This window comes from Papaver somniferum, chromosome 3, assembly GCF_003573695.1.
Source record: "Papaver somniferum cultivar HN1 chromosome 3, ASM357369v1, whole genome shotgun sequence".
Lineage (NCBI taxonomy): Eukaryota > Viridiplantae > Streptophyta > Magnoliopsida > Ranunculales > Papaveraceae > Papaver > Papaver somniferum.
The window spans coordinates 93,941,332-93,958,088 of record NC_039360.1 but is presented as its reverse complement, the minus strand read 5'-3'; the positions used below and the strand labels follow the sequence as shown (position 1 = coordinate 93,958,088).

General features: G+C 35.7%; 1 protein-coding gene across 1 annotated transcript; it reads left to right on the top strand.

Moving 5' to 3' along the window:
• Window positions 1–13,529: 13,529 nt before the first annotated feature.
• Window positions 13,530–16,407, top strand: LOC113356843 (heat shock factor protein HSF24-like). Its single transcript, XM_026600074.1, has 2 exons — window positions 13,530–14,272; window positions 15,389–16,407. The coding sequence occupies exons 1-2, from the start codon at window positions 14,069–14,071 to the stop codon at window positions 16,088–16,090; spliced, it is 906 nt and encodes a 301-aa protein (XP_026455859.1). The 5' UTR covers window positions 13,530–14,068; the 3' UTR covers window positions 16,091–16,407.
• The last annotated feature ends 350 nt before the right edge of the window (window positions 16,408–16,757 follow it).

The window sequence follows — 16,757 nt, the reverse complement described above, 5'->3', positions numbered from 1 at the left end:
GTAGTGGGAGAACGTGTGATCAGTCATCCCTCATAACGAGACACGATGATCACTACCTTCCGTACAAAACCCACTTCTCCACTACTTCACTTCCTCCACTTCCTAAGAGATCAGGGTGCGCTCAATGACTTGTATAAATAGGTTTGCAACCTATTCAACACAAAAAACACAAGTAGCCAGAAACCATTTTATGATACGCAAGTCATAAACATCCACACCTTCAACATTATGATCTCATACACCTTCTCCGCTTCCCTTCCTAAGATCAATCCTTCTCCTTCACCGTGTGACCGAATTGAATCTGGAACATCCATTTCTTGGTTTAGGCCAGAGTCTTACAGATTGATTTCTCGAACCTAAAAACATTCCCATGCAGTGCATTTGTTTAGGGTTTAGATTCGTTTCTCATTCAACACACCCCAAATTACCAAAAAACATCAGAATCGGTTTTTACCCATAAACATATGTATCTCCGTGGAAATTTCATTAGGATCCCACTAATTTTCGTACCTTTGCCAATTTTGTTGACAAAAATGCGGAGAATTCATGTGTAGTCCACAACAAATACATATGGTTTACGGATCATTATGTAAGGGGGAGTGGTTTTCATGTTGAAATATGTATTGACTAAGGGGGAGCGATACATATCACCATAGTGTTATTATCAATGTTGTGATACAATTGAACTTTGATGCTGTGTAATAATACTATGACACTGTATAACAATAATTGAGAGCATTTGTTTTTTCATTGTTATAGCTACGGATCTTCAACAACTGTGATATTGAACTTACAACCTTTACGATCATGGAGTACTTGGAAGTGACGAAGATTTCGAGTCGCGTTGAAGATTCCAAGGAGATCAAGCATGTGGGTAAGAAGATTATTTTTTATCTTTTTTGTAATCCATATGTATTGATAGTTTTGTCACTAAAATTGACAAAGGGGGAGATTGTTAGAGCATTGCTCGGTCAAACTCGCATGCGCTATCTCAAGCATGTTTGTTAATTTTAGTGATCAAAACTATAAGTCTTGATTTCTAGCCTATTTGTAGATGTCTCGGACTAGGACATAGATAGTGTAGTTGAGCTTAAATCTCTCGATGTCCATCTCTTGAAGACGAGAACTACTAAGGGGAGCTTGTGGAACTTCTTCGACAAAATGTATGTGGAGACTTGAACTTATCTATCACTTGGAAAGTCTATTTCTATTATCTCCTATATTGATACATAAGTCGTGTTACGATATAGTTATTTTTATACACATTTGAGTATTCGAGCTGAGTATATCTCGCTTACATATTTCTCGAAATATGTGTTGGTAAGCTTTCGTTTCGACCAAGTTCATCTTATATCATGAGAAAATTTCCGAGTAACATCTTACATGGTTTGTGTGATACGATCATTTGATGTAGGCTTGGAATGTTTCGACAATGATTTTTTCAATATCTTGAAAATTGCTTTGATGCTAATAGTGTGCGAAAACGACTATTGTCATTATAGAAGAATGTTCCAATGATTGAAATAAAGAGTTGATGATGTAACCATCTTTGGATATAAGCATATATAGTGTGTTCGCACATTAGTGTATAAGTCCATAAACCGGGAGCCAAGATTATGCATATGTGTGTATACGAAATTGGTGAAGGAGACAGGTTAAGTATGCGTACCCGTACTTATACTGGCGGAAGTTCTCGAACCGAGAATTTCTGCTGAGTTTGGTTTTGGCAAAACTCTTAACTAGTCACCTTAAGTATGCGCACCCGTACGCATACTGGCGGAAGTTATTAAATCGAAAATTTCTGCTGAGTTTGGAAACTTTACAAACTCAAATCCGGTTGCTTAAGTACGCATAATTAAGCTGGTTACTTTGTCAAATCGGTCAAGTCCATGAACTTAAACATTTAAATCATAAGGAATGCAATCTTTGCAAACCGTGGCTATAATGTTCATGATTGATTTAAGTGAAGCAAACCGATTTGATTTCAATTGTGTTTTATAAACAATTGAACAACTCTTTAACTAGTTTCATTTGAGTCATTTGAACTAGTTATGGTTGAGATTAATAAGGTTGATATGAGAGTAATCATATGGCTAACCTCAGTTAACTATTTGTGAACCAACATGGTGTACACGTTTAGGTACGACTATATAAACCTAAATGAGGGTACATTTCATTTGTGTGTAACAAGCTAAGTTCGATCTAATGGTTGAAATATATTAGTTTGGTTGAATCAGGTTTTTCATCCAACGGTGAATATTCAATGCTTTGTTACCAAGGTAACTTGGATTGCAAACCCTGATTTGAAAACTATATAAAGGAGAAATCTAGCAACTGGGAAAACTAATACCCACACCTCCTGTGTGTTACTAGTTGCATAACTACAGTCGATTCTCCTTTAACCTTAGGTTTCTTCTCAAGACCCTGTAGGTTAACGACTTGAAGACTTCATTGGGATTGTGAAGCCAGACTCAACTATTCTCTTTGTAGTTGCGTGATCTGATCTTGCTGTTTCTATCATGTTGAGTGCAATTGAAATAATTGGCTCGAGATTTTATATCTCTGATAGGCAAGATAGAAAAGTAATCACAAATAAACTTCGTCTCATCGTTTGTGATTCCACAATAACTTGTTTCTCTAGTCGATTAAGTTTATTGTGAGGTGATTGATAATACTAGGTTGTTCTTCGGGAATATAAGTCTGGTTTATCAATTGGTTCCTGTTCACCTTGATTTATCAAAAGACGGAACAAAAACTCTTTGGTATTTCTGTGGGAGACAGATATTCAATCCTATATACTTTTCTGTGTGAGACATATTTGTCTATCAAGTCTTCGACTTTGGGTCGTAGCAACTCTTAGTTGTGGGTGAGATCAACTAAGGGAATCAAATGTGTAGTATCCTGCTGGGATCAGAGACGTAAGGAGCGCAACTGTACCTTGAATCAGTGTGAGATTGATTAGGGTTCAACTATAGTCCAGTCCGAAGTTATTTGGTAGTAGGATAGCGTCTGTAGAGGCTTAATACAGTGTGGTGTTCAATCTGGACTAGGTCCCGGGGTTTTTCTGCATTTGCGGTTTTCTCGTTAACAAAATTCTGGTGTCTGTGTTATTTCTTTTCCGCATTATATTTTGTTATATAATTGAAATATCACAGGTTGTGCGTCAAGATCAATCAATTAGAATATCCAACCTTGGGTTGTTGATTTACATTGATTGACACTTGAACATTGGTCTTTGGTACCGTTCAAGTTACTCCTCTTATTCAATCGGTCTCGCAGATTTCTATTTGCTGATTGTAGATTGAATTAAGAGTTAGAGATATTAAACTCTTTGATATACTTTAATCTAGATTGAGTCTGACAGTCTAGTTGATTCTCTAGAAAGTGTATTGGAGTAAGTCCTCTCAGATTGCCAAACGAATTGTTGGGTGTGGTTGTTAGACCCCCTCATTTTCCGTCTCTTTCTAGAACCGCGACCTGCAAAATATTTATCTTCTTGAAGTCTATATTCATAATGCTAGGTATAGGTCTCGAGTATGTTTGAAAGTAGATTTGGCGGCCTTATCCGCCGAAAAAATAAGTGAAGGTATATTTTATCTCGGCCTTATCCGCCGAAAAAACACCATTAATCTTCAGACTTGAAATGTTATTTCTCCGCCTGCGAACTTTCACAATTCTGTGATAAAACCTTTTATTACTTTCACCATTCCTATAAAATTGCATACGATATTTCTACTAGAGCATAACATCCTTATTGTCTGAAAAATTCTTAAACTCCGTTGTGAGAGAAAATTGCATACAATTCTGTGGCCAACTGAGTTTCTAAGAGAGGATGCAAGGCCTCCAAGCCCTTAATTTCCCTCACCAACCCTTCCGATTGAAGGTCTATTCTTCCAAAAAAAGTCTTGTTCCATTCTTTAAGATTGAATTTGAAAGCTAGAAGCTTCTTAGCTAGAACGTAACCAACTGACCCATTAAAATTGGAAGAAGTCAACCATTGTCGCATCAGTTCTAAAATATTCGTCCCTTGCAACCACATATCCTCAAATCTCCAGGATGGAGCTCTCCAACCTTCCATTTCATAAGAAAATCTAATTGGGAAGCGATCAGAAAGAGGCTTACCTAGAACCGAAGCTGCCAAAGTGGCATAATGAAGGTCAAAATCATCAAAAATCAGAAATCTATCCATCTTGATTGCATTTGATCCCTGTCTAGACCAAGTGAACCTGGACCCCGACATAGGCAAGTCAATTAACTCATTTTCCCCTATGAATTGGGAGAATTCTCGCATGTCAGAAGTTATAGAGACACAATTCTCTCCTTCATAGAGACGAATTACTTTATTGAAGTCTCCACCTAAGCACCAAGGGAGATTCCAAGAATCGATAGCCAACTTCAGTTCATCTTACAACGTTCTTCTAACCCTTTCATCACACGGAGCATAAACTCCTGATAACATCCATATAAAATTATCTAAGATCATTTTACATTTAAAAGAGATCCAGTGTAAACCCTTCACACGGTCTTCGATATACCGCGTTTTTATTCCAATTAATAAGAATGCCACCCGAGAATCCTATGAAATCTACTGCAGACTAACCACACATACCTTTACCCCACACTTGTTGCACGATTATATCAAAGCAAGAATCCAACTGGTTTCCTATAATATTACATTATCTTGTTTTATCACTTACTATTACTTCCAATTCACCAATGTTAACTGAGTTATCCCTCAATGATTTTGTCAATAATAACAAAGGAAATAAAGAGTCATTGATCTCGAATCAATGATTTTCAAAGCCTATTTTATCTGGGTTTAACTTTTCCTTGTCTTCTTGACCAAGATTTGAACTTAGCCACATTTATAGATTCCCACTCGTCAACTAAACTACTTACTTTGTTTTGAGATTTGTATTTGTTGATGAAATTTATAAATTACAAAATAAAGGTGTCATTAATCACGGTATATATAACCAAATCGACTCTAATCTCAAATGCTACATTTTCTTATTTATAGATTTCACCTTGTCCATTCAGTGCATTACATGCATCTATCTTCTTAAATATGATACATTCAATCAAAGATGTGTTGGAGAATAAATGACGCTGAAGATAAGATCATTATATTCCCCACCCAAATATATGTATTCGAAATCACTCAGTTTTGGGCTATAAGGATTGATCGATAACCCTGATGTGGTATAATGTTAAGACGTACTTGTATTTAGGTTATCATGCATACTATGATTTTTAGTGTTCAACCAATGGCACGTTTGATGGATATTTAGTGTCGCAAGTTAATTTTAATTGGGAAGATATTAGTGTTGTATGATTGTAAGATGTACTAGTACGATTAAGATTGTCATGAGCATCTTGTCCAGTTTGGTAATTTATTTATTTTTATAAAGAAAAAATAATCGGTGCTTTTTGGCAAAATATTTTTGTATATACGTGGATGTTATATACTGCATAGTAAAATCATGCATACAAAAGATTTATAAGTTTTTCTCAATTTATTATAATAATCTAAAAAAATTCATTGAATTACACGTTTTGCAAATATTTGAAAAAAAAATATTTGGAAAAGCATAAAATACGTGTGTCGGCACAACATAACACGTCAAAACATGATTAATTGATGTCAAATCACAACATGATACAACATGACTTAATTCCATACATACCCAAACACTCTTAATTTCTGACACAATATAACACGACAAGAAATATGTTGGGCACGTTGCTTCGTGTGTACAACATAATAGGTTTTACAAATATAATGCATTGTTCTAACTATACTAATTAGATAACTTGGTACAAGATATATAACTTCCCGAGTTATTCTATGTTACATTATACTTCTAATTTTCCAAATTCTATTTTTTTGAATCATACAGAAAATTATATTAAATTAAGCTGGGATTACACGAGGGTAAGTTACATGCATAGGGTCATTTAATACAGTTTGGATAGTAAAAATTGGTATCATAAGATCTCAGATTGTTGCTGAGAAGGTTTCTTGCAGATTTCCGTCATCTGCATGATTAGCTAGCTCGTTCGCCGTCTATTTTTCCTTTCTGTATATATGATGAAGAGTGCATTGTGGGATTTCACAATGGTTGATTTTCCGATCATACCTGACAGGTACCAAGGAGATTTGGCGGCCATGGTCATAAAACATGCGTGATTCGTTGAATCTGTTTGAAAACAGGTCATTGCCTCTCTCTCGCAAGTCTCGTTTCCATTAGAATTGTGCAAGTTTATACTAACAAAGTTGTTGTAATACAGAGAGATTGTGTCATTGAGATGATTATTTTTTTTTTATATTCTCTGCATATGAATCCTCCTCCATCATGTCCCGGGTTTCCTTCAATTTTCTATCCATGTTTATTTTGATCAAACCTGGGTTTGAAAGAATCCAGCCACCCGAGATTGTGGTTGTGGTACGGATTGGGGAGAATGTGATTTACCTCTGGAAGAGTATCTGGAAGGTACGGGAGACATGACCTTATTTTCCCAAGTGATTAATTTGCTGGTTGTTGAGGTTTCCAACGGTAATTTTGCTCATTTCTATCCAACCATAAGGACTATATAATAAAAACTAGAATGTTACGGTGATGTGGAAAGGTTTCTTAAGTTGCAGGAGCTAAGGTATTATGGTGGAGTCGGTGATATGGACAAGTTGATTATTCTTGATGAAATATTGGGCACAAGATAAGTTGGTAATAAGTAGACTCCAAGCTCCGATTGAAATCTAGTAGTTAATGAGAAAGTGTTCTATGGATTCCGGGGTTACATGACATCCTGGGCAGAGATGAGCATTGGTGAAGTGAATTCGTTGACGGATGGTAAAGGTAGGTAGACCTTCATTTAGTGTTTTCCATAAGAAAATTTGTATTTTTTATGGACAAGAAAGTGTCCATAAGTACTATATTTGGAAACAGTTGTTGAGTTTGGTTTTGGGTGATGGTTTGTAACCAGAGCTAGTAGTATATTTCATTGACTTTGTGTGATGCCAAATGATAATATCTGGTGACTCATATTTGGGAATATGGATGTTTATGATGATAGTTGTAGTTGAATTTGGTAATTCGTTAAGGTTGGTTTGAGTCCATGAATATAAATTTGGGTCAATGAGGTCAGATGGATGTGGAGGTGTCAGTCCCGATTCGGTATTGTAAGTGTTATTAGATGATGAGTATGAGGTAAACAAGTTGTTCCGAAAGAGGGTTGGATGTAAACGACAAGTGTGATTTCAGCGGTAAAAATGAGCATTTGCTTGAGGTATGTTTTCTTACATAAAGTTGCTTATATAAAATATGGTTGTTCACGAATGGTCCATGCACTCTCCATAAGCAGTACTTTATTGTGGTTTGTGTTTTTTTCTGATTCTTAACCCTCCTTTAGCTTTTGGGTTTGTCAGCTTCTCCCAATCCGATGGGTGGAGTTTCTTGATTGAGAATTATCTCATTAGAAAAAAATTTCCTAGTGATATAGTTTATCTTGTTGTGAACATGGGTGAGAAGGAGTTATGTCGGCATTGTGCGGTTAACAATACGTGGGATTGAGAGAAAATTTTATTAGTATTAACCTTCTCGCTGGGTCGAGGCATTTTGTTTTCCATCTTTCGCCTTCCTGGATAATCTCTCCAGGAGATATGTTTGTACATTATCTTAACGGTCTACGATGCTTGAAACTAACACTAAGATATAGAGGTTGAAGTAGGTATATTGAAAATCCTTTGTATATATTGCACTGAATTCTGCGGGAGCCTTCGAAGATGAATTGTCATGGATTTCACGGTGTTGATGTGTTGTCTCGCCTACATGTAATAGGGTTGTAACAGTTGCTAGAGGTGTTGTCAGCACTGAAGTAAATCTTAACAATTGATCAGGTGTGCAAGGTGAAGTACTTAATTAGACCCTGAATGTGGTTTAGGTTTTCTTGGTGTGCAAGGTTAGAGGAAATTTTTTTGGCGCTAATAATGAATATATAAGACGAGAGTGGATACCCTTGTATAATTCATATCCTAGGGGTAATGTAGCTACGGGGAATACTATTGATGTTGATGGTGTAGGTGGCTGAGATGCACATCGTAATATATTATAGAAACGTATTGGGAAACTTAAGTGAATGAAGGTTCGGTGGGTGAAACCCCAATCAAGAATGTCTTATGTTTTTTAGAGTATTTTTGATGTAGTGGAATAGTTTTCCAGCTACGACGATGTTGTCATGGATGGATCTTTGAGGAACAAAGGCACTTTAAAATGGGATGATAAGAAAAGGAAGAAGAGGGAGAAATCTATGAGATTAATTTTGTTGGTGACGTCATATAATCCCATGATTTGGAATTGAGATGGTTTTGATGGATGCTCTACTTTTGGTATTAAAGTGCTATTTTTTTGGTTCATGAGAGAGTGCATGTCCAGGTTGGTGCAGAACTTCTTGACCACGACCATAAGTTGGCGATGGGTGGTATCCCAAAAGACTTTGTAAAACTTACTAGTGAATCCATCTAGGGATGTCCATGTACCTATCCTAGATTCACAAACTATGTCCCAATCCATCAAGACAAATGAAATGAAGGAGTTTAGCACCTTGCTTGTTATCTCAATCTTGGTTTCTCAAGCCTAATGAAAAGGGCCTGGAGCTCGCTCTAAACCGATAGAGAAAATACATCTTTAAATTTAGGCGTTGTGATTTTTTGTATAAGCATCAAGTATTATCCGAGTATAAAACTCAGAGTAATTGACTCGAAAATTTCTTCATTGATGGTGGTTAATGGTGCAAAATATTGTGAGGTGAAGTGATCTATCAGAAATTGGTTAATTTGAGTCTTATACGTGATCTAGTTGTTTAATGTTGTTGCATCCCTCTTGGACTGTTTCATAAGTATGAAACAAGGTTATATTGTTGTCTCTGGACTGTAGCCACTCAATCCTGGACCGTTGTTTCCAGTAAGTTGCATGAATTTGAAGTAGTATAAGATTGCGTAATCTTCAGATTTTGTTGTTGAAGTTAAATCTGTAAATCTGGCAGGGTTTTCATGACACATCAATGTTGACTTTAATTTGTAGATTTGAACTGTATAACTTTTGATCATATTGGACTATACGCAAATGATACCTTGCTTGAGTGTGTAAGTACTTGGCATATTATGATAAGTTTAATTTGTAGATTTCGGAAAGAATAAACCTCCTCCCTTCGATTCTTTATAACATGAATATCTAAGTTATGTTTAGCTGCGTATTCCACATCAAAAATAAAAAAATATATATCTCCCCTCTTGTAATGCCATCAACAAGCTGAAAAGCGCTAAACATTTTTTGTCTCGCACGTATTTTTCGCCCATATGTTTATTTTCAGCTTATAGTCACATTTTTAAAATTACGCTTATAAATATTGCTAAATACGTAGGAAAATCTTAGATTTTAACAACCGCCGTTCAGTAGCCGACATATGTAGTTAACGTGAAGCCAATGACGATGTCCCTTCCCTGGCATTAGTAACACTAATATACGTGAAATTAAATACTATTGTAAATGTCTATTTTAAATCTCGCTCTTACAATTTTATATGTGAATCATTCGCCGTGCAAAGCACGTGCTCTCCACTTGCTAAGTTCAAAATGAAGAACTAGCGCTGCACATGGGGCGGTACGGTATAGGTTTCATAAGAACCGAGTACCTGGTACTGATCAGTTCCATGTTTCAGTACATGTACCTGTATGACCGATTTGGTTCCAGTCCGGCTCCAGTTTTTTACCTGTAATTTTCATATACATACTTGCATACATATACTAAAACTGGTTCTTCAACTACTTATTTTCTTCAGTGAACAACAGTAACAAAGTTTAAAACATGTTAAAAAATAGTTCAAAGTTCAACTTCAAGTGTTTAACATTAAACAAAGTTAAAAACAACACTTCCACTTCCATTCCATAAGTATACGAGCCTGAGACAAGAAAATGAATACCAACCTTCCTTTAAGTCCTCTTTCCCTTTGTGGCTGTAATTATCAATCATTTTGAACATTAAAAATGAACAATAAGTTAAAATACATAAAAAAGACCAAAAGAAGATATATTGTATCAAAAATTATGAGTAGCTCAGTAAAAGATATATTTAATACCTGCCTTAATTCTCGCCGAGAGGACAACTTGAATCTAGGCTCCATTCCATTATATCAGTTGAAAGTTCAAGTAAAAATTTTTTCTTCTTCCTATTGATAATATACGGGAAATTTTGTATATGAACTATCAAGTTATATGTCGCTTGGCATAAACATACATACATATATTTAAGCAGTGCCTACAGTTTGTAGTTATAGAATCCAGTTTTTCAAAGTGTTCCCATAGATGTCTCATTTAACAATGCATGTTGTTCAGTCATAAGAAATGACAACTAAAATCCCACACTCTGAATAAACACATATCAATGCATAAACCATTGCAAACACTCTTAAGCCCATATTGCAGCAACCAAATACACATTCAGTGAAGATGAAGAAGCTAACAGGTGTAGCTATACTGCATTTGATGCACTCAAAGAGTTGTTCTGGCTTAAACATGAGGACATAATAATAACAATAATATTACAAATATAAAGAGGAAATGAACATTAGCACAATCAACAGTTTCAACAAGATGAAAATTTAGTCTAAATTTAACGTCAATTGTTGCTTCCATGTCAATGCTTGTACTAATGAAGTTGTCCAAATCAAAGACCAGATCCATGTTGTCACCAAAATTAATTCAATCAGAAACTTCAAAGCAATCATATGATTTTTAATCTTAAAACACAGTAAAATACAGTCATAACATACCACAGGTGATAAAAATAAATCTCTAAAAATCAAAAACCAATTGCATCTATAATAAGATCTAGGTCAGGTACATGATACTTGCTTCCAAAGTACCTACTGAAAAGTAGAGGGTGACTAGTACTCCACCAACTTTTTCGCTCGGAAACATATATATAGACAATCCTTGTACAGTCTATACGTTCTGTTTCAAAACTGTATTTAATTAAGATTGTTTTAACAAGGTGGACCTAGTATATACCTGAACTATTCACGAACCGAGTTACAACATGATCAAGTCTTGTAATCTATATTTCAAGATATGAATTCAAGAAGAACGAGTCTTGTAGGTTCTTTACAGCCGAGTTAATACTATCTAGCTTTAAATACGTACAACCTGTGATATTTCAATTATAAAGGTAAAACAATATAATCCAGAAAAGAAATAACATAGACACCAGAGATTTTTGTTAATGAGGAAAACTAAAATCTTGTAGAAAAACCCCGGGACCTAGTTCAGATTGAACAATCCCTGATTTAAGTTGTTACACCAATTACCTACTACTAGATTTCATACTAGATGTAATACATGTTTTAGTTGTATTCGCGCACCTGTAGAACTTCTAGTAGAACCCGATTATCTTTAGGGATTCCTATTGTAAACCTTCTAGCAGACCCCCAATTCTCTTTAAAAGATGCTTTTGAAAATCCTCTAGCAGAATGTTAATCTTCTTTAGAAGATGCTCCTCAACAATTAGGGTCTACCATTCTGTAACCTAATTGTTTCTTCCTCACAAGATCACCTAGAAAAATCTAGAGATATCTTGATCTATCAAATCTAGGGTTTATGAAAAACACCTAAGAACATGTTCGTAATTATCAAAGAAGGTAGCTTGCCCGTGCTTTACTATCCCCAAGTAAAGTCTTTTGAAATCCCACTCTTGTTCGTGAAGAACAAAAAAATGGAAAACAACCTTATGCAACACACACACAATTTTTCAAGGGATAGGTTGCGTGGTTATGTGAAACCTCTATTTATAGTGAATGATCAAGGCTAGGTTGCTTGGAAACAAAGCTACGTTGTCTAGGAAAGGAAACACCCAAATACTTCACCAAAATAGGCTTTTAGTCACATATTCACGGTTTTGGTTCACGAATTGTTGCCAAAAGTTCGAGTACAATTACATATTCACGAAATCAATCTTAGCACACTTATAAGTGTTGCTTTAATAAATCACTCATAACTTTTTCGTTATAACTCGGTAACTTTTTTGTTATAACTCGGAATTGAGTGATTCTTGGCTTGTTACATTCGTACTCTCAGTCACTACAACATGAGGACCTTTCTAGTGATAAAGGTCAATCTCAGAAAGTCATGGGCTCAAATATCCTCGAGTATATATATATATATATATATATATATATAGTTATCTTCATAGGAATTGTTCCATAGAGTGGGCACTTGTTTCGTTAGATAGAGAGGTAGAGTAAATAAGAGAATCAAGAGTTTGTTACCAACCTTTAATGAAGTTATCCAAGATGTCTTCGTGTAGTCTTCAATCTCCATTCTTCAAGGATGTCTTTGATTTTATACTATACTTCTTAAACCTAGCTTGGTCTGAAACTGACTTTAATGACTAAAACAAGGATGCATTTTGTCATCTAAATTTGACAACTAACTTGACATACCAATGCTAGTGGGTTAAACCGAGCATTGCTCTAACACCTACATTAAAAACCTCTTCCCAATGCTGAAGACACAGATTCTTAATTGATGTCAATCGATCATAACCAAATTTAGAATTAAAGTGGAAGATAGAGAGATTGAATTCATGTCGCATTGATTTTAATTTCCAATCAATCATAACTATAATTCAAAACCCTAAACATGCAATTAAGAAAAACAGAATCCTTAATTAATCAAATTGTTTGATTCGAACATGCAATGACTAAAACAGAACCCTAAATTAATCAAATCAAATGAATGAATTACCCTAAAATTTTGTTGACTTGTGTGAAGAAGAAGAAGCAACTGAAAAAAGATTAAAGTTTCACTGATGCCTCATAGTGGTGGTGGTGGTGGTAAAGATGAAGGTGGTGGTGATAGAGACTCAGAGATGGTGTGGCTGGATCACTGATGGTACTGTTGTTCTTCTTCACTGCAGAAAAGAAAAAGAAGTCGAAAAAAGAAATGAACTGATACTGATTAAGTGATTAGTGATATATGTTTATGGATACCTACATGGATGGCTAGGATTCACTTCTAATCGATAGCTAATATTAACAAGTAATTTCGATACGTTGCGAATCCGGTTCCATTTAGAACAAAGTATTTGGTACTGACCGGTTGCTATGCTCAGTCCCATTCCATGTACCTCCTAATGGGTTCAAGTCGAGAGTTCCCAATTTCGGTCCGGTTCCTATGCAGCTCTATCAGAAGAACAAACATGGTTCCAGTCCAGAGTTCCCAATTCCGGTCCGGTTCCTATACAGCTCTACCAGAAGAACAAACATGGTTCCAGTCGAGAATTCCCAATTCTAGTCTGGTCGAAGAACAAACATTATTTACGCTTTAAAAAATCATTATTAATCTGGTCCACGTGTACACACGAGTGTTGACTTTTTTGACACCATATTGTAAAGAAACTCCCTGAAGTTTCTTCATCTGGGTGGAAAAGCAAAACCAAACTTCTTTAAAAATTCCAACAAGGATCAGTTAAATATTTACACAAACACCAAAAGTCATTCTTCTCTCTCTCGAAGTTCCCTTCTTCTCCTTCTCTGCTTTGTTGCTATAAAAAACCCTCTAGATACCATTCCATTTGGATTTCCAGGCATTTCAAAGAAAAAGACACACCATATTACTCAAGACAAAAAAACAAAAACAAATAAAGACTATGATTATGCGCTTAGAATCAGAGTTTTTATAGTAGGAGTAGATAGTACTGATGGAAATAGAGAGAACTTGTAATGATCTTCTATACACACGGTTTCAAGCTTATTGGATTCTCATGAATTGCCGTTTTGTTTCTGGTTTTTATGTCTGGAGTTGGGAATTTCTCACTGCTATTCTTATCTTCAGTTCCTTATCATACTAATCAATAGTCAGCTACTAATCATATATATAGATCACCATATACATAGTTTAGGAAAGCAAAGGGATATCAAAGAAAATCATCAAAGGAAGAATCTTTGATTATTGCTTTGTAAATTGTCATTATTATAGCAGTTTCATTAAGGTCTGTTTTTTCAAGTGTATAGAAAGATGGCACATAGATGTGTACCGGCACCATTCTTAACAAAGACATATCAATTGGTAGAAGATTCAAGTACTGATGAAGTTGTTTCATGGAATGAAACTGGTACTACTTTTGTTGTTTGGAAACCTGCTGATTTCGCTAGAGATTTGCTTCCTAATTACTTCAAACACAACAATTTCTCAAGCTTCGTTCGTCAACTTAATACTTACGTACGTATTTTTCCATCTCTACTCTTCATTTCATCTGTAATTTTTAGAACAGTTTTTTATTATATTTTGCTTTTCGATCAAAGTGCACGCTAGCTATTTATTTATTAAGTCTTTTAATTAACTTGATTTAGAACATGAACATCTAGATAGAAACCCGAACTTACTGTTCTGCTAATCTTCTTGAGAAATGGAGTAGATTGTCATTTGGTAGGAACTGGTTGTTTTTCCTAGTTTCTTCTAGAAAGAAACTTCTTTCTTCTTCTCATGAGAATTGAGTAGTTGGAACGTAACTTCATCTGTTTGTCATGCCAAAAGACTTTCTACCACTTTCCTTCTGGAAGTGGGAAGTTCGGAAAATTCTGTTGTTAGGGTCCCACTAAATAAGGTTGAAAGGAAACAAAGTGTCACATGTTACTAGCAGGATGCTACAGATGATCATTTATAGTTGCTAGTTCACACAAGTGTAGGGCAGTGGCCACTGGTCAATGGGTCACTTGTACGTGTTTAAGATGTTGCGAAAGCAATTTAGAATCATATCAATACATCCAACGGATGTTTTGTTATTTCCCTTATACTTTCCACCTACCAAATAGTATGAGCCATTAAGGCTATTTAATTTTTTTTCTCAAGAAACTTGTAACTGCATGGACAACTACAAACGGTGGGCAAAATTTTATAATAAAGTCAAGGTCATTGGTTTTGACCATAATTGTCCGACGTTACGTGCAAGGTGGGACTAGAGTTCTTCACCTAACCAGGCCTCCGCTCCTTCCTTGTGCGTTCATATTGTACTGCCGATTTTTTAAAGTCAAGTGGTTGGTTTTGTCAAAGTTGTCATTTTCTAACGCAAAGACGTTAGGTGAATCCGCATAGTTGTCATGGTATAACGTTATCCATTATATTTTATTTTGGTTTTCTTGGAAAATTTTCTTGTTTTTGTTCAACTCATTTTCTAAGCGACCCATACAGAGACTAAGTAAGTTTTGACCTTGAACATATGGGAATCTTGCTATGACGTTTTCCTAGATTTTCTTGCTATAAGAAGCTGAAAATGCCGAGTTGAATCCGTACTCCGTCCTAAAATAGCATGTATTCTCGAATGAAATTGTCATGCAGGCATTTCGAAAGATCGTGCCAGATAGATGGGAGTTCGCAAACGACAACTTCAAGCGAGGAGAAAAAGAACTCCTCTCTGAGATCCACCGCAGAAAAGTAGTGCATCCTCCCCCAACGAAAACACTTCAGACGCTGGCTGATGGAAAATCCAATGGCAGTTCCTCATTGTCTCCGTCAAATCCGAGTGAAGACCAAAGTTGTTCAGAGACTTCAAATACTGGTTCCAAGAGTCAAACAATGGAGGAGACCACAAACATCAATCAACTGTACGATCTATCAAACGAAAATGAAAAGCTCAAGAAAAACAATGAAATCCTAAGTTCAGAATTGGCGCAAACGAAGAAACAATGTGGAGAACTCGTAAATGTACTATCCAAGTATTTCAATGTGGCATCGGGTGATATAGACCGCATCATGTTGGAAAGTTCTGCCAGTGGGTCTAGGTCCAGCCATGAGCAAACAGTTGACATTTACGAAAAGGATGTTGATGATGACGACGAAAATGGAAGAAAAGAAGAGGAAGGAATGAAATTGTTCGGGGTTTGGTTGAAAGGGAGTAATAAGAAGAGAGGGCGCGACGAGGTTAACAGTAATGTCCGTGGGTCATCGTCATTGAAAGAGATGAAGACAATGGAATGTCGTGGGGCACCGTGGATGCAGATCACTTCCTCCCCCGGCGAAAGCAGCAAAGTTTGCAACTAATAACCATGATGATGAGAATCACCATTATGGCTAAATTGATTCTGGTTCCTCTTTCTACTCAAGGTGGGTGAACCGGAGAGAGATAAAATATGGTTTGTTAATTTTTACTGCAACACTTAGACAAAAGACATATATATATATATATACTCTGGTAGTTTAAAGTTTAAACAAGAGATGAATCGAGGAAGGTGAAAGCTGGATCAAAAGCAAATGGGTCTCTTTTTATCTTTCTTCACTCTTCAGATGATAACTAGAATAAAACAATTATTATGTTGTTTAACTTAATTTTGTTAATATATGTGATCTACATTATATTATTTTTGGTTTATGACAAAATGCCGTTTAATCTTTTGGGTTAATCAAGACTTTTAAGGCTTCAACTATAACAGATTGTATCAGGTTGCATGTACAATGCAGTTCGTGTGTCATTTGTATATCCAACTTCCCAGAGGTGAGAGGGTTCAAACTCAAAGTAGTTTTCTCACCTTGAATTGGATATGATTTGAAGACAAAACTGAAAGAAAGAATATCCGACTTTCCATAGGGTAGTTGTCCTGCTACAGACCAAGATGCAAGAAAATGTAAACATTAAGCAAAGAGGAATTTCAGTTTTGATCACTCAAACTCAAGAGAACGCTAATGCAAGAAAGAGGTGAAGAAATCGGCC